The sequence below is a fragment of the Mercenaria mercenaria genome, chromosome 18, assembly GCF_021730395.1.
Source record: "Mercenaria mercenaria strain notata chromosome 18, MADL_Memer_1, whole genome shotgun sequence".
Lineage (NCBI taxonomy): Eukaryota > Metazoa > Mollusca > Bivalvia > Venerida > Veneridae > Mercenaria > Mercenaria mercenaria.
The window spans coordinates 40,128,041-40,146,711 of record NC_069378.1 but is presented as its reverse complement, the minus strand read 5'-3'; the positions used below and the strand labels follow the sequence as shown (position 1 = coordinate 40,146,711).

General features: G+C 36.6%; 1 protein-coding gene across 2 annotated transcripts in view; it reads left to right on the top strand.

The window, feature by feature from the left end:
- The window catches only part of LOC123538136 (dnaJ homolog subfamily C member 13-like), a 113,755-nt gene that overhangs the window by 22,749 nt on the left and 72,335 nt on the right, over positions 1-18,671 (top strand). For both annotated transcript variants that reach the window (XM_053530488.1, XM_053530487.1), the window contains exons 16-21: positions 2-157; positions 1,780-1,836; positions 3,070-3,191; positions 4,101-4,176; positions 16,530-16,625; positions 16,936-17,043. In XM_053530488.1, the coding sequence (XP_053386463.1) occupies positions 2-157; positions 1,780-1,836; positions 3,070-3,191; positions 4,101-4,176; positions 16,530-16,625; positions 16,936-17,043 (615 nt within the window). The remainder of the gene's footprint in view (position 1; positions 158-1,779; positions 1,837-3,069; positions 3,192-4,100; positions 4,177-16,529; positions 16,626-16,935; positions 17,044-18,671) is intronic.

Sequence of the window (18,671 nt, the reverse complement as noted above, 5' to 3'; positions counted from 1 at the left end):
GGTACACAATACAGGTGCTCTAGTCATATCAGCCATGTTGGATTTTCTCACTTTCTCGCTTTGTGCTCCGTACAGCGAGACAACAGATGGCGGTCACTTTGACTCCCTGCTTGAAATGGTGGCTGCCAATGGAAGAATTGTGTTCAAACTGTTTCAGGTATGTTGACACTGATGAAGCCCACTAACTTCATTGAGATTTACAAATTTAGTGTTTCCTTTGTTGTTTGAAAATTTTTTTGAGTAACCTGCTGACCTACTCAGTACTGTAAAATCAGATCCTTTTGTGAGGTTAAAAGTTCGCTATTTTGAAATTGCAGTTTGCAGGTTTGCAGGATAGAAAAGTCCCTTAGACAAATTGTTAAACATTTAGGACTATTTATAGTTATAAAAGCACTTTCACAAGTGCTTATTTTCACAAAGACAGACAGGGAATATATATAGCAAAAATAAATCCCCTGGGAAATATCCTGATTTTATAAGGTATGATCCTGAAGAAAGCTCTGTAGAAGTCGAAACGTTGGTCTTAGATAAAAAATAGTCAAACAAAACTTGCTTTGGTTGTGCGGTTACACTACACTTTGATGTTTTTAATCTCCGGCCACGAGTGGTGGGGGGTTGTAGGAATGGTCTCCGTCCTTCCTTCTATCTGTCTGTCTGTAACATTTCGTGTCTGCTCTGTACATCCTAAACCTCTTAAAGGATTTTCATGAAATTTGGGTCAAATGGTCACCTCATCAAGACGATGTACAGAACCCATGGGTCAGCCATGTTGGCTCAAGGTCAAGGTCACAACTCGAGGTTAATGGTTTGAGCTTTCCATTTCGTTTCCGCTCTTTATCTCTAAACCAGTTGAACTATAATCATGAAACTTGGGTCAAATTATTACCTCTTAAAGATGATGTGCAGAACTCATGAGCCAGCCATGTTGGCTCAAGGTCAAGGTCACAACTTCAGGTCAAAATTTGGAGCCTTCAGTTTTGTGTCCTCTCTGTATCTCTTAAACATACAAGTGCAAGTTCTTTTGTATTATATTTTTTAAGTATTTGCAAATAAGAAAATTCAAGTTTGAAAATCTGTTATTACCTCCCTTTGTCTATCTTTGTTGCACAACCAAGATTGGAAATGAAATTAATGAAGGTTGGAAATGAATTAATTCAGAAGCTAGACACAGTTATTGAACTTGCCTTTTGGTTCAAATAGTTGAAGTATCCTGATATCTGTGAAATGAAAACGTAAAACTGGAAATAATATTAAAATAAGTACAAGTACACAGATATTTTAAAGTTGAGAATTAATTATATTGAGTTATATAAAAATTATTTTAACATATATTTGTAACAGGGATCTAACAGTTTGTAAGGGTTTTTAAATCTTGAACAGAATATACAAAAAGTGAAAAAATATAAAAACTCATTGCTTAAATGCACTTAAATTTAGCTTATTTGACGGGATTGTTAGAATTAAAAAAGAAAAACAAACTGTCGATAAAATCTTGGGTGGACAATCCTTGTTTGTTGATGCTGTGATATATCAGAACATCACTGTTAGCCACAAGTGTATAGCCATAAGCTTTTTTTAAACCAGCTTCTGAACATATTGGAATTTTCCATACTTGTTAAGCATGAAGAGAAGGTGTATAACATGTAAAATTTATTCATCTCAGTGATCAAGGTCATAGGAGAGGACCCTAAACCCTAGTGCAGTCTCTTGGGGAATTTGGAAATTACTAGTGACATCTCTTGTTCGTTTGAATATAGTATTTACATTATTTGGTTGCAGCATCCGTCTACAGCTATAGTGAAAGGTGCAGGACTGGTCATGAAGGCAATCATTGAGGTAAGTAAACAATCTGGGATTGTCTACATAATGTTAATAATTCATCAAATACATTTGTTTAAGATTAAAGTAAACTGAATGATCAAAGTTACACAAAACAAGTTCATAGTTATGTTTTAAATGCTCTATTAAAATAGTAATTTAACTTTTTCACCATTTCTTAGAAATTTTATGAGTTTGCTTGAGTGTGAACATAGTTTTTAGCTTGACTTTCTGATGAAAAAGTAGAGCTATTGCACTTGGCCCGGCGTCGGCATCGCCGTTGGTTACAGTTTTTTATAAAGTCAAATATCTCTTTACTATCAAAGCTATTGGTTTGAAACTTAAAATAGTTATTTACTATCAAAATCTGTACTCGGAGAAACAATCCCCATGACTTGTATTTTGAACGAGTTATGCCCCTTTTTGACTTATAATTTTTGGTTAAAGTTTTTGATAAAGTCAGATATCTCTGTTACTATCAAGGCTTTTGACTTCAAACTTAAAATAGATATTTACTGTCAAAGTCTGCACCAAGGGAAATAATCCCCATAACTCTGATTTGAATTTTGACAGAGTTACACCCCTTTTTAACAAAGAATATTTGGTTAAACTTTTTGATAACATCCAATATCTTTGTTACTATCAAAGCTATTGACTTGAAACTTAAGATAGTACTATCAAAGTCTACACCAGGAGAAACAATCCCTGTAACTCTGATTTGAATTTTGACAGAGTTATGCCCCTTTTTAACTTAGAATTTTTGGTATAAGTTTTTGATTCAGTCAAATATCTCTGTTACTATCAAAGCTATTGACTTGAAACTTGAAATAATTATTTACTATCAAAGTCTTAACCAGGAGAAACAAACCCCATAAATCTGATTTGAATTTTGACAGTCTGGTCCAAAGTTTGTGCTGTTGACCAGTTTTATGGTTCCTGACATGATGTTTGCTGCACAGATATCAAAGTTGAGAGAAAACACTTGGATGTTTATTTCTAATGTCATGTTGTAAAAAACTGTATGGCTTACCAGTCAGTAGTCAAATCTACTCCTTTGACTACAGGCATATAGTTTTGACTGTTGACTGGCAAGTCAAATAATTAGTAAATATAACCAAAATAAAATGTTACCAACTGATCCTGATTGCACCCTCATTAGGCATTTCCTTTGTTGTTTTTGGTAGAAGGATTGTATGTCTGGATGTAGGTTCAGAACCTGTTAATGTATATTTGAATATACTTCAATTTTAGGAAGGAGATGCAGAAATTGCAGCAAAAATGCAGGATCTAGCTTTAGCAGAGGGAGCTCTACCAAAACATTTACATACAGCAATGTTTACACAGTCAGCAGACAACAGGATGCTTACAAACAGGTATGTTTGCCACCAAAACATTTACATACAGCAGTGTTCACACACTCCACAGACAACAGGATGCTTACAAACAGGTATGTTTGCCACCAAAACATTTACATACAGCAGTGTTCACACACTCCACAGACAACAGGATGCTTACAAACAGGTATGTTTGCCACCAAAACATTTACAGACAGCAATGTTCACACACACCACAGACAACAGGATGCTTACAAACAGGTATATTTGCCACTAAAACATTTACAGACTGCAGTGTTCACACACTCAACAGACAACAGGATGCTTACAAACAGGTATATATACTATCAAAACGATTACATACAGCATTGTTCAAATAGTTCACACACAACAGGATGCTTACAAACAGGCAGAGCAACTGATAAGTTTGAATGGAAGTAAACATCACACAGTTGCCCCACTGTGATGACCTGACATGTTGTACACATGTTCTATGACTCTGTTTTGCTTTCTAACAAAATTATGCCTCTTTTTTTTCAACTAATAAATTTTGGTGAAGTGTTTGTATGTAAGATGATATCTCAGCACCCACTAATGGGCATATGGGGACTTATTCCAAACTCTCATTACTCAAGTGAAACAAGCTTTTTATAGAATGTGAAATGATTAATGGACAATGTATCGCAACATAATATACTGTAACCTTTTTGAGCAAACTACTGTGCGAAAACAGAGGAAAAACATATGATATGATGGATCTTTACACTTCACAAATAATTGTATGTTTGTAAACATAAAGGTTCAGAATGTACACTTTCAAATCATGAAGTATTAGCAGTTTGTGATTTTCAGGCTAAATATAAGTTACATTCCATGCTCCTTCCCACAGTTTTAATGAGGCATATTACATGAATAAATAGACTGCAGTGATTATTTTCCATTATTCAGGCAGTTGAGTCGGCACTTAGTTGGTTTATGGGTTACAGGCCATCCTACTGCCATGGGATTGCTCCGACGATTATTGGTAAGTTTGTTATATAACTGTATTCATATAAACGGCTTTTCATAGATGCCAAGTGAAAAAACCAAAAGCTTGGAGCAGCAGGTCAAGGTTCGCTACAACAGATGGAGAATCTGTTCTGTGGGAATTATGAAAACATGTGGTAATGAAATAACCTCACTTGTTATGTCTCCCACCACACAGTGGTGTGGGAGACATATTGATTTACTCCAGTCTGTGTGTGTGTTTGTGTGTCTGTGTGTGTGTCTGTCACAAAGCTTGTCCGCACTCTAAGTCAAACATTTCTCATCCAATTTTCACCAAACTTGAAGTGAATTATGTCTCCCACCACACAGTGGTGTGGGAGACATATTGATTTACTCCAGTCTGTCTGTCTGTCTGTCACAAAGCTTGTCTGCACTCTAAGTCGAACAATTCTCATCCAATTTTCACCAAACTTGAACAAAATGTGTTTGACCATAAGAGCTCGGCCAAGTTCGATAACTAGCCAAATCGGTCCAGGCATCTTGGAGTTACGGCCCTTGAATTACCGAAAAATCTGCCTTTTTACGTTCGTCGGCTCTCTAAATCCAACATTTCTCATCCGATCTTTACTAAACTTGAACAAAATGCGTTTGGCCATAAGACCTTAGCCAAGTTCGATAACTAGCCAAATCCGCCCAAGCACTTTTGATTTATGGCCCTTGAATTACTGATTGGATCCACTCATCCAGACCATATAATTGGATCCACTCGTCTAAACCATCTAAAGAAACTAGACATTTTACATAGAGGCAGTTGTGGGAGACATGCGCTTTTCTCAAAAGCATCTCTAGTCTAGTTATGATTTGCCCTTGTTAGCTCACCTGAGCACAAAGTGCTCAGGGTGAGGTATTGTGATCGCTTACCGTCCGGCGTCCGTCCGTCCGGCCACACTTTCCTTTAAACAACATCTCCTCCTAAACCAACAGGCCAATTTTAATGAAACTTCACAGGGTTGTTCCTTGGATGGTCTTCTTTAAAAATTGTTCAAAGAATTGAATTCCATACAGAATTCTGGTTACCATGGCAACCAAAAGGAAAAACTTTAAAAATCTTCTTCTCAAAAACCAGAAGCCCTAGAGCTTAGATATTTGGTATTAAGCATTGCCTAGTGGACCTCTACCAAGTTGTTCAAATCATGACCCCAGGGTCAAAATTGACCCCGCCCCGGGGGTCACTTGATTTTACATAGGAAAATCTTAAAAAATCTTCTTCTCAAAAACTAGAAGCCCTAGAGCTTAGATATTTGACATGTAGCATTGCCTAGTGGACCTCTACTAAAATTGTTCAAATCATGACCTCCGGGGTCAAAATTGACCTCTCCCCAGGGGTCACTTGATTTTACATAGGAAAATCTTCAAAAAATTTCTAAAAATAAACCAGAAGGCTTAGAGCTTAGATAATTGACATGTAGCATTGCCTAGTGGACCTCTACTAAAATTGTTCAAATCATGACCTCCGGGGTCAAAATTGACCTCGCCCCAGGGGTCACTTGATTTTACATAGGAAAATCTTCAAAAATTTTCTAAAAATAAACCAGAAGGCCTAGATCTTAGATATTTGACATGTAGCATTGCCTAGTAGACTTCTACAAAATTTGTTCAAATCATGACCCCCGGGGTCAAATTGACCCCGCCCCATGGGATTACTTGATTGTACATAGAAAAATCTTCAAAATAAACCAGTAGGCCTAGAGCTTAGATATTTCATATGTAGCATTGCCTAGCAGACCTCTACAAAATTTGTTCAAATCATGACCCCTAGGGTTAAAATTGACCCCACCCCAGGGGTCACTTGATTTTACATCGGAAAATCTTCAAACATTTTCTAAAAATAAACCAGAAGGCTTACATCTTAGATATTTGACATGTAGCATTGCCTAGTAGACTTCAACAAAATTTGTTCAAATCATGACCTCCGGGGTCAAATTGACCCCACCCCATGGGGTTATTTGTTTAGCTTTAGCAAAGAATTTTTTTCAAGAAAGTAATTAAACTCAGGTGAGCGATATAGGGCCATCATGGCCCTCTTGTTGGTATTTTGTGACATGTTATATTGTTCCTTTAAAAGTAACCCATTAGACGGTTTTTGTATTAAGTATTATCCTGTATTGCCTGTGATCAGTATAAACTTACCAGTGACATATATTTGAAAAATGATGCATGGCTTGGAAATACAGCAAATATGCTAATAAAAACTTGTTAAGTAGAAGAGCTTTGCTTTTGGAGGACTTTGTAATGTGAGTGCCTTTGAATCATGCTAAGGCAACTATTCTCTTTGTAAAAACCAGAAATAAATATTTTTATGTTCCTGAAGGAAGATTTATTGTAACAACATTGTCCTTCAGTTGGTAAGTTCATCTGTCTATCTGAGACATACTGTGCCACAACTTAAGCTTTAAAACAAGTCAGAGATAAAACATGATGAGTTGCAAGAGTCTGGTCTCACTCCAAAGATTTAGGTCACAGGCAAGGGCACACAACTTACGGGATGATCACCATTTATACAGTGACATCTCTTGTTTTATTACATCAGGCTTGCTTAGCTCTGTAGGTAAGAGCGTTGGTCTACGGATTACGGGGTCGTGAGTTCGATCCGCGGGCGGGGCATATGTTCTCCATGACTATTTGATAAACGACATTGTGTCTGAAATCATTAGTCCTCCACCTCTGATTCATGTGAGGAAGTTGGCAGTTACTTGCGGAGAACAGGTTTGTACTGGTACAGAATCCAGGAACACTGGTTAGGTTAACTGCCCGCCGTTACATGACTGAAAAACTGTTGAAAAATGGCGTTTAACTCAAAACAAACAGATACATCAGTCTTGAGTATTTTCAATTTGGTGAGGTTGTCATTTGTGTAGATGAATACACAACAACAATTTGCCTAATGTCTTATAAAAATATTGTATTAATGGTGTCACTTAGTGGATCTGATAAATGTCAGATGTATTTATTACACATCATCTGTATTGCTAAGCATTACTGGTTGACATGATTCTCCTAATCTTGACACTGTTTGCTGCCTCGGTCAAAGCAGTTTGATATTTATATGAAAACAAATATTCTCCTGTGCTGTTAATGTAGGACATTTTCCAAGTATTACCTAGGTTAGCAAGTTACTAGATGACATTAATCATGCAAGAGGAATTAATAAGCTTTATGAAAGGGTGTGATATTTTGTGAGAGAGTTGATTCTACTGTGATATGCAGAAAAACAGTGTAGATAAATTGACAACCAGTACATAACTGAAATAACTAGATGGTGTCCTTGAATGACCGAAAATCACTTTGTACACAGATGCCAGTGATTCATATGTTGGTGCATGGTTGACTCAGATACATTATTCACATAATTAGGCAGTTGTGGGAGACATGCGCTTTTCTCAAAAGAAGCTCTAGTTTTCTAAAATAAATTGGTCCTTCACTCAATTTGGGCAGTACCACTTACGTATCAAAGGGGAGTTCACTGAAAATTTACTGACTGAATAGCAAACTGTGCAGACCATGATCAGCCTGCATGGACGTACAGGCTGAATTTGATCTGCACTGGTTGTAAAGGCAAAATCACTTGCCACCAGCAGGCTAAAGGTTAAATCCAATTTAAAACATCCGGCGCACAACTTCACATGCTGAATAACAATCCTATGAGGTTTGATGACTGTGGGTCAAATACTTTTTATACACCCGTCTCTGGAAGAGCAGGGTGTATTATGTGAACACCCGTGGTGGGCAGGGGACCGGTCGGCATCAAAAGCCTGTGCGCTCTCTATGTCGAACAGTTTTCATCCGATCTTCACCAGACTTGCTGACAATGTTTGTGGGCATTATATCTTGGCCAAGTTCAATTACCATCTAAATCATCTCAGGCACTCTTGGATTATGGCCCTTGAATTACTAGGAAAATGGCGAATTTAGCCTTGTCCACTCTCTGATGAGCGTATTTTGTGAGTCAGGCACTCTTGTTGAGATATGCACAAATTCAAACAGACTGGTGCATGGACAAACAGACAGACAGACAGACAGACAGACAAGAGCAACTCTAAGTGCCCCTCACCCCCTGCAAAAAAATCAGGAGAGGGGCACAAAAAATGGCATTACGCCAGTATCAAAAATAAAACAACAAACCTTTGTTATTATCATGAGTGCCATATAGTTTATTCCTTGTAATGTCACAATTCATTACTAAATGCCAATTATACCTATGTTCCTAGTTTTTGTTTAGTTTTTGGCAGATTCTACTTGCTAGTTTGTATTCAGTATAAATTCAGGAAAAAATATGACATATATAAGTAACATGTAGAAAAACGTCAGGTAATACTGACATACAGAATAATTTTGACATATAGAGGATGTCAGATGATACTGAGATATATAAGAAACATCAAGGAAGACTTCATGTAATACTGACATACATAAGTAACATCTATGAAAAAGCCAGATAATTTTGACATATAGAGGATGTCAGATCATACTGAGATATATAAGTAACATGTAGAAAAACGTCAGGTAATACTGACATACATAAGTAACATCTTTGAAAAAGCCAGATAATTTTGACATATAGAGGATGTCAGATCATACTGAGATATATAAGAAACATAAAGAAAGACGTCAGGTAATACTGACATATATAAGTAACATCTATGAAAATGCCAGATAATTTTGACATATAGAGGATGTCAGATCATACTGAGATATATAAGAAACATCAAGGAAGACTTCATGTGATACTGACATACATAAGTAACATCTATGAAAAAGCCAGATAATTTTGACATATAGAGGATGTCAGATCATACTGAGATATATAAGAAACATAAAGAAAGACGTCATGTAATACTGACATACATAGTAACATCTATGAAAAAGCCAGATAATTTTGACATATAGAGGATATCAGATCATACTGAGATATATAAGTAACATCAGTTAGCAAATATATTGAAATATTGTAAATAAATTACTTAACAATTATTTTTTGCACTAAAATGAAAAAGCAAAGCTTCAAATAAGTGTAACATATCCATTAATTTGCCATTATTCTTGTCAGCACAAGCTTAGAAATTCATAACATATTTTGACCAAATACGGTAATTTGTAACAGTCAGAAGTTGGAAGCACCATTAGGAAGAAATGCATGATTAGCAACAACACTTTGATCGTAAGTCATGGAAGTCTTTCCGGAAAGCGCCACCTATGCAGTAGTAGAGGACAAAATCTATGCTACTGTTCAGGAAGGCGCACAAACTAGCAAATTCACTCAGTATCAGTAGATCATTAATGTCCAGTTGTTTATTCAGTTCCAAGGCATCGGCATTGAATATGGCAGTCGGTACTGTTGATATACAATGAAGCAACCCTACCGCTATACAGAACTTCGTGAATACTGAGGTCCTGGTCTGTTGTTGGTTTGTATGTGTTGCCCGTCGCCAGCACATTTTCACTAGAATGGAAACGTTGCAAATGTTTATTAGGATGAAAGGAAGAATACAGAAACACCAGGCTATGCCAATCTTTCTGACGTATATGTATATATGTTGTATATCACTGTCGTAGGCGCACCATTGCCGAGTTACATTGTTTACAGTGTAGTACTTTATTTCTCTTACGTATAAATCCCGACTCACTACAGCCGCGACCAGAAGTGTTAATACAACAAACGTAACATATGCCCTCTTTCGTGCACCTTTCAACTGAAATCTCAAAGGGAAACAAATACTCAGCATCCTTTCAAATGACAGAACGATAATCATCCAAGCCGGGACGAGAAATGCAAATGGTTCGTTAAACACGTAATATTTACACAGGAAAGTGTTAAAATCGTCCATGTAAATGGAATAATGCTGTAATAATTTGTATGGTCCATTAGTGACTAAGTTAAACAGATCGAGAGCTGCTATGATTCGGAAATACGTAGCACAGGCTGTTTTACTGCTGTTCTTTCCACTATTCCAAATGATCAGACATATTGTATTCCCGATTATTCCAAATATTATAATACTGCCGAGAATCAAAGAGAAAATCAATACAAGTATGTCCTTATTCTCCATGTTTTTCTCAAATTGATGTTTGCTGTATGTTTCAAATCTTACATGTAATTTTTTTCTTGTTTTTCTTTAACTACTATCCAGTAGGTCTTTGATGGGAAATATGCTGATGGTTTAATATTTACACTCACATTGTCTATGCTTTAACGTAACATCCTGTTCAAAGTGTGGCTTTGGAATCCAAATGAGAGTTACGAATATAAAACTGGCATGGTGTTATATTTCCATTTACCAGATTCTCTTTTGACAAACACTGAAAGTGCAATAATTCAGATTTATGTTTTGTGATATAGACACTTTCCCATCTTTTGTTAGCTCCATTTTTACTTCGCAATCTTGTGTGATATGTCATTCGTCAGCTAACAATAATTTCAATCTTAGATTACATGGAACTTCAACAGTGCTGAGAACTTTAACTGTATTTTAGTTCATGAATTTCACATTGAATAGAGAGGGATAGCCAAGTCTGCATGAGAGCACTATCAACCAAGAAGGTGTCACTCTGACAGCTTTTTAACTATTACAGTTGTGAAGAGTAACCTTGACAATGATTGTACTGTTTTAGATAAAAAAAAAAGAAGAGACTTTTACTGAAAGTATATAAAGAGAAAGAAACTGATTAAACTTTTGAAAGAGCAGTTGTTTGTTTTAAACATTCAGTGATATTTTTGCGAAGTTTGATTATCTCTAGATTCCAGTTATTTGGGATATCTTAGTTTGTTTTGATAATTCTAGATTCCACTTGGTTTCATTTGATAATTCAAGATTCCATTACTTCGGAATATTATTGTTTACTTTGATATAATCCTAGATTCCATTACATACTGTAGGAATATTTTTGCTTAGTTTGATAATTATACGCCCTTTCTCTGAAAGAGCGGGGCGTATTATGTGAACACCCGCGGCAGTCGGCGTCCAAAAGCATGTCTGCTGTCTAAGTCTCTAACAGTTTTCATCCGATCTTCACCAAACTTGGTGACAATGTTTTTAGGCATAATATCTTGGCTAAGCTTGATAACCACCAAAATCGCCTCAGGCACTCTTGGATTATGGCCCTTTAATTACTCGAAAAACTGCGAATTTAGCCTTGTCCGCCTTCTTAAGTCGAACAGTTTTCACCTGATGTTCACAAAACTTGGTGACAATGTTTTTGGGCATAATATCCTGGCTAAGTTTGATAACCACCCAAATTACCCTAGGCACTCTTGGATTATGGCCCTTGAATGTACGTAACTGAATATTTAGACAGGCGTATTTTGTGACAGTCTGGCATCCAATACATTGGAATATTTTTGCTTAGGTATAGATTTTGGCTTAGATTGATAATTCTCGATTCCAATACTTTGGGATACTTTTACCAAGTTTGTTAATTTTAGATTCAAGAACTTTTGGATATTTTGCTTAGTTTGAGAGCCAAGATAAAACCACTAAAGGTTTTGGTAGAATTACCAAACATATAACATTTCAAAATACCCCCAATAAAATTACAACATCTGCAAAATGAAACATTCTCAAATATTCAAAACTACTGTTTGCAGCAATATTACACTGACGAGATATGAAAATGCAACACACAGTCATATGATTGAATATATTTTTACTACAAAAAGCATCACCTTGAAATGTCCAACACACACATCTTGATACTCCCTACCCACTGCGGGTTGTGATGATTAAATTTGAATACAATGGGTATAGAGTATGAGATGTGTATGCGGTGGTGCTTTTTGTAGTAAAAATATATTCAGGCATATGTTTGTTGCGTTTTCGTATCTCGTCAGTGTAGAAAAAATGTTACATAAAATATGTTACAAACAATATCATGCAAGCTGACATTTTACTAGTTCACAGCCATGTTAATTCAGGATCTAACTAGATCATAATAACATTTAATTGTTGGGAACCATTTCATCTGTGTGACTCAACAGATTAAATACTTGACAAAATGCTTCAGATTTCTGAGAAATCATTATTTAGAGGCAGACATAATATGCTAAATTTCCTTTCATGTATGTTATTCTAGTCTTGTATTTTCAGTTCGTGTCCCAAGAGAATTTCACACATCCTGATGTTCAGGTTCTTTTCATTTTGGCAATTTTACATTCTGAGACCCAGATTGTTAAACTCTAGCATCTATTCTGGTTGATTCTGGAATGTTTATTGAAATGCACCTAGTAGCAGGTTGCTTCTGAAGTGGTCCCTGAACACTTTGTTTAAAAATTTAAAAGAAACAGGATGGGACTATTAGGAAAAAAGGAGATAAAATGGTCAGCTTGTGGCGACTTTGTTGAAACATTACATGACAAATGTTTGGTAAGGTACATAGGGGCATTTTTATGAGAAAACCTGTATTTACCACATAAATGACCCAATTTAGATAATAGTTGCATTCAACAAACTTTCTTTGACCTTTATATAGATGACCTTAATCCTCATATGACCTTCTGCTTCAAATTAAACAACTTTTTATGCCCCAGAAGGGAGGCATATTAGTTTTCAACTGTCCATCTGCTAGTTTGTTAGTTTGTTCGTCACAATGTTAACTTTTTGCATGAAGGCACTTTACTCACAAACCACTGCACCCAGGACCTTCAAACTTCACATGCTGATAGTACTTAGTGAGTACACGACCCCTACTGACTTTGGGGTCACCAGGTCAAAGGTCAAGGTCACCAGGTCAAAGGTCAAGGCGCTGCAGGGGCATTTGTCAACAGCTCTTGTTTTTCCTTCAGTGCACATAAATGACCCAGTTTAGTTCATACTCACACTCAACAAACCTTGTGGTAAGACCCAAAATAATACCTATATCTAAATGACCTTGACCTCCATGAACTTTACCTTTAAAACATCTTTGGTCATACAACCTGTGGCATTACTTTGTTTTGGAAACGCAGCTCCTTGTTTATTCATATTTTTTGTGGGTGAAATCAAGTCCCACATGCAGTCCCGAGAAAAAGGTCATTCTTGATATTATTGCTCCAACATTTTTGATATGAAAATAAACTTCTTGTGCAATACTTTGAATGTCAGTATTACATTAGTAAATGTCAATATTACATATTAGACTAGAGTTACAAGTAAAGATGAATTCCATTACATGGTCGTTTTATTGCCCTTTTAAACCTTTATTACAGGAATATTAAAAAAAATGTAATGATGTGCTAGATATATTTATAATTAGTTCTAAATCCTTTCATCTTTGTTTCACAACTGATTGATGCAAATTGATCATGTTTGATCACCACCAGCATGTATAGGAGACATTTTATAGTCTGATCCCATTTGCTTTATTGAAAGAGGAAATATGAAATTGATGACTTCATACAAGTTGAAAAGCTTAGAATTTTGTATTGGTATGAATATTTTCTTTATGTATTTGCGAGAATGCTTATCTATGTCCATATTCTGTTCAATTTAGAATTACCTTCCTTGGAATTGCAAGCATTTATGGGCCAATTCGTTTCTCTCAACCCGGGGCACGCCGGTCACGTGGGCGGCAAGAAAAAAATCTCGCCGGTTTATCAATAAAACGAACGCTTCGGCGTACGCAAGCCATGAGAGCTGCAGAAACAAAAAAAAATAAGTTACCAATTTATTATGATTTTCTCTTGCGGCCTTTTCCAAATAAGTTAGCAAATAGTTCTTGCAGCATGTTTCTACATTTACTGGTACTTAACCAAATTTTCAAATGTTTACTCGATTTTGTATCGCGAAAATATATGATTTGCCGGTTAGCCTATCTCACAAGACTGGCGCACATCGGCGTACGCCGGGTAGACCCGGGCAGTGCCGGCAAGCCAATCGAACGCCTAGCCAGTTGTACGCTGCGAAACGGTGTACGCCGCAAAAGTGAAACCAATTGACCCTATATTGTTTACGATTTCAGACTATGTAACTAGCAATTGTTGGATTTTAATTATTTTTTATTACCTAGGAATTGCTGGGGTTTTTTTAGCTCACCTGAGCAATGCTCATGCTCAGGTGAGTTTTTCTGATTGCTAGATGTCCGTCGTCCGTCGTCTGTCGTCCGTCGTCTGTCAACATTTAGCTTGTGTATGCAATAGAGGCTGTATTTTTCAATTAATCTTCATGAATATTGGTCAGAATGATAACCTTGATGAAATCTAGGCCGAGTTCGAAAATGGGTCATCTCGGGTCAAAAACTAGGTCACTAGGTCAAATCAAAGTAAAACCTTGTGTATGCGATAGAGGCTGTATTTTTCAATTAATCTTCATGAATATTGGTCAGAATGATAACCTTGATGAAATCTAGGCCGAGTTCGAAAATGGGTCATCTCGGGTCAAAAACTAGGTCACTAGGTCAAATCAAAGAAGAACCTTGTGTATGCGATAGAGGCTGTATTTTTCAATTAATCTTCATGAATATTGGTCAGAATGATAACCTTGATGAAATCTAGGCCGAGTTTGAAAATGGGTCATCTCGGGTCAAAAACTAGGTCACTAGGTCAAATCAAAGAAAAACCTTGTGTATGCAATAGAGGCGGTATTTTTCAATTAATCTTCATGAATATTGGTCAGAATGATAACCTTGATGAAATCTAAGCCGAGTTCGAAAATGGGTCATCTCGGGTCAAAAACTAGGTCACTAGGTCAAATCAAAGAAAAACCTTGTGTATGCGATAGAGGCTGTATTTTTCAATTCTTCTTCATGAATATTGGTCAGAATGATAACCTTGATGAAATCTAGGCTGAGTTCGAAAATGGGTCATCTCGGGTCAAAAACTAGGTCACTAGGTCAAATCAAAGAAAAACCTTGTGTATGCGATAGAGGCTGTATTTTTCAATTGATCTTCATTAATTTTGGTCAATATGATTGCCTTGATGAAATTTAGGCCGAGTTCGAAAATGGGTCATCTTGGGTCAAAAACTAGGTCACTAGGTCAAATCAAAGAAAAACCTTGTGTATGCGATAGAGGCGGTATTTTTCAATTGATCTTCATGAATTTTGGTCAGAATGATTACCTTGATGAAATCTAAGCCGAGTTCGAAAATGGGTCATCTGGGGTCAAAAACTAGGTCACTAGGTCATATCACGTAAAAACCTTGTGTATGCGATAGAGGCTGTATTTTTCAATTGATCTTCATGAATTTTGGTCAGAATGATTACCTTGATGAAATTTAGACCAAGTTCGAAAATGGGTCATCTGTGGTCAAAAACTAGGTCACTAGGTCAAATCAAAGAAAAACCTTGTGTATGCAGTAGAGGCTGTATTTTTCAACTGATCTTCATGAAGTTTAGCCAGAATGATTACCTTGATAAAATCTAGGCCGATTTCGAAAATGGGTCATCTGGGGTCAAAAACTAGGTCACTAGGTCAAATTAAAGAAAAATCTTGTGTATGCGATAGAGACTGTTTTTTTTCAATTGATTTTTATGAAATTTGGTCAGGTTGATTGCCTTAATGAAATCAAGATCGAATTTGAATATGGGTCATCTGAGGTCAAAAACTAGGTCACTTGGTCAAATCAAAGAAAAAACTTCTGTATGTGATAGAGGCTGTATTATAGTTGATCTACATGAATTTTGGTCAGAATGATTGCCTTGATAAAATCTAGGTCGAGTTTGAACATTGGTCATCTAGGGTCAAAAACTAGGTCATATCTAAGAAAATGCTTGTTTTATCGCAAGAGACCAATTTTTTGGTCCAATCTTAATGAAAATTGGTCAGAATATTTGTTTCCATGAAATGACTAGGTCAAACATGTTTTACACTGTTATGGAGTTTCTTAGGTGAGCGACCTAGGGCCATCTTGGCCCTCTTGTTTAATTGACCTTTTGACTAAAAATATCTTCTGATGAATAACTCGGAGATCACTTGTGTCGAGATAATAAGAGAGTAAAACTGATATGATTTCGAAAAAAAAAACTATTGAAGAGACATGTGTGTGATGATGAAATAAAAAGAAAATTTGTTTGCTTTACATGTAACATTAAATGTATTTCACTGTTGAACACCAGATTTCAAATGTTTGCTCATAACTAAATATCATCTATCATAAAGAGCTCTATTTTCTTGTTTGAGGCAAAGGGCTGCTTCAGACTTAGGTTTCATAATGAGATTGTGCATTAAGTCCTATATTTTCTGGTTTCTGCCAAGTGGGCTGTTTCATATGCTAGAAGATCTATACTTTCCGGTTTCATCTGGATGGGCTGCTTTGGACTGTGATTGTACATAATTATAGAGCTCTGTTTTATTGTTACAGCCAAGTTGGCTTCTTTAGGCTTAGATTCTACATATTAAAGGGCTTTGTTTCCTCATTTCAGCCAAGTGGGCTACTGGGCTATCTAGACTCAGCTGATGAAGTGCCGATACATGAAGATGACAAACTCCATATTCGGGACAATGTCAAACTTGCTCAGGTAGATATTATTGCTCAATACCAAATCATGATTAAACACAGGAGAGCTTGAAGAAGTTAAAGTATCTTTCCAAGGGTTATGTGTTCGAACCCCCTATGTTTTAGTTATTCTAAATTGATTGATTGATTGATTGATTGATTGATTGATTGATTGATTGATTGATTGATTGATTGATTGATTGATTGATCTACTGTGCTGTTTTCCTCAGACATTTAGTTGTGACTGTAAGATTAGCAGTTTTTTTCTTCAGTAATGTATAATTTTGACATTAAATGATTCAATTCTTCATTTCATTTTAACCTTGTTTCAGGATCATCAGAACAAACATAAAAAGAATTTACATATACAGATGATAGAGAAAAAAGTAGATCAAGTGTTACAGCACTGGAGAGCTAGGATTGGTTTAGAGAGTAAACAGGTTAGTATACAAGTGTTACAGCATTGGAGAGCTAGGATAGGATTAGAGAGTAAACAGGTTAGTATACAAGTGTAACAGCATTGGAGAGCTAGGATAGGATTAGAGAGTAAACAGGTTAGTATACAAGTGGTACAGCATTGGAGAGCTAGGATAGGATTAGAGAGTAAACAGGTTAGTATACAAGTGGTACAGAGAGCTAGGATAGGATGAGACAGTAAACAGGTTAGTATACAAAGTGTTACAGCACTGGAGAGCTAGGATAGGATTAGAGAGTAAGCAGGTTAGTATACAAAGTGTTACAGCACTGGAGAGCTAGGATAGGATTAGAGAGTAAGCAGGTTAGTATACAAAGTGTTACAGCACTGGAGAGCTAGGATAGGATTAGAGAGTAAGCAGGTTAGTATACAAAGTGTAACAGCACTGGAGAGCTAGGATAGGATGAGACAGTAAACAGGTTAGTATACAAAGTGTTACAGCACTGGAGAGCTAGGATAGGATTAGAGAGTAAGCAGGTTAGTATACAAAGTGTTACAGCACTGGAGAGCTAGGATAGGATTAGAGAGTAAGCAGGCTAGTATAGAAAGTGTAACAGCACTGGAGAGCTAGGATAGGATGAGACAGTAAACAGGTTAGTATACAAGTGTTACAGCACTGGAGAGCTAGGATAGGATGAGACAGTAAACAGGTTAGTATACAAAGTGTTACAGCACTGGAGAGCTAGGATAGGATTAGAGAGTAAGCAGGTTAGTATAGAAAGTGTAACAGCACTGGAGAGCTAGGATAGGATGAGAGAGTAAACAGGTTAGTATACAAGTGTTACAGCACTGGAGAGCTAGGATAGGATGAGAGAGTAAGCAGGTTAGTATACAAGTGGTACAGCATTGGAGAGCTAGGATAGGCTGAGAGAGTAAGCAGGTTAGTATACAAGTGTTACAGCACTGGAGAGCTAGGATAGGATGAGAGAGTAAACAGGTTAGTATACAAAGTGTTACAGCACTGGAGAGCTAGGATAGGATTAGAGAGGAAACAGGTTAGTATACAAAGTGTTACAGCTAGGATAGGATTAGAGAGTAAACAGGTTAGTATACAAGTGTAACAGCATTGGAGAGCTAGGATAGGATTAGAGAGTAAGCAGGTTAGTATACAAAGTGTTACAGCACTGGAGAGCTAGGATAGGATGAGAGAGTAAACAGGTTAGTATACAAAGTGTTACAGCACTGGAGAGCTAGGATAGGATTAGAGAGTAAACAGGTTAGTATACAAAGTGTTACAGCACTGGAGAGCTAGGATAGGATTAGAGAGTAAGCAGGTTAGTATACAAGTGTTACAGCATTGGAGAGCTAGGATAGGATTAGAGAGTAAACAGGTTAGTATGCAAAGTGTTACAGCTAGGATAGGATTAGAGAGTAAACAGGTTAGTATACAAGTGTAACAGCATTGGAGAGCTAGGATAGGATTAGAGAGTAAGCAGGTTAGTATACAAAGTGTTACAGCACTGGAGAGCTAGGATAGGATTAGAGAGTAAGCAGGTTAGTATACAAGTGTTACAGCACTGGAGAGCTAGGATAGGCTGAGAGAGTAAGCAGGTTAGTATACAAGTGTTACAGCACTGGAGAGCTAGGATAGGA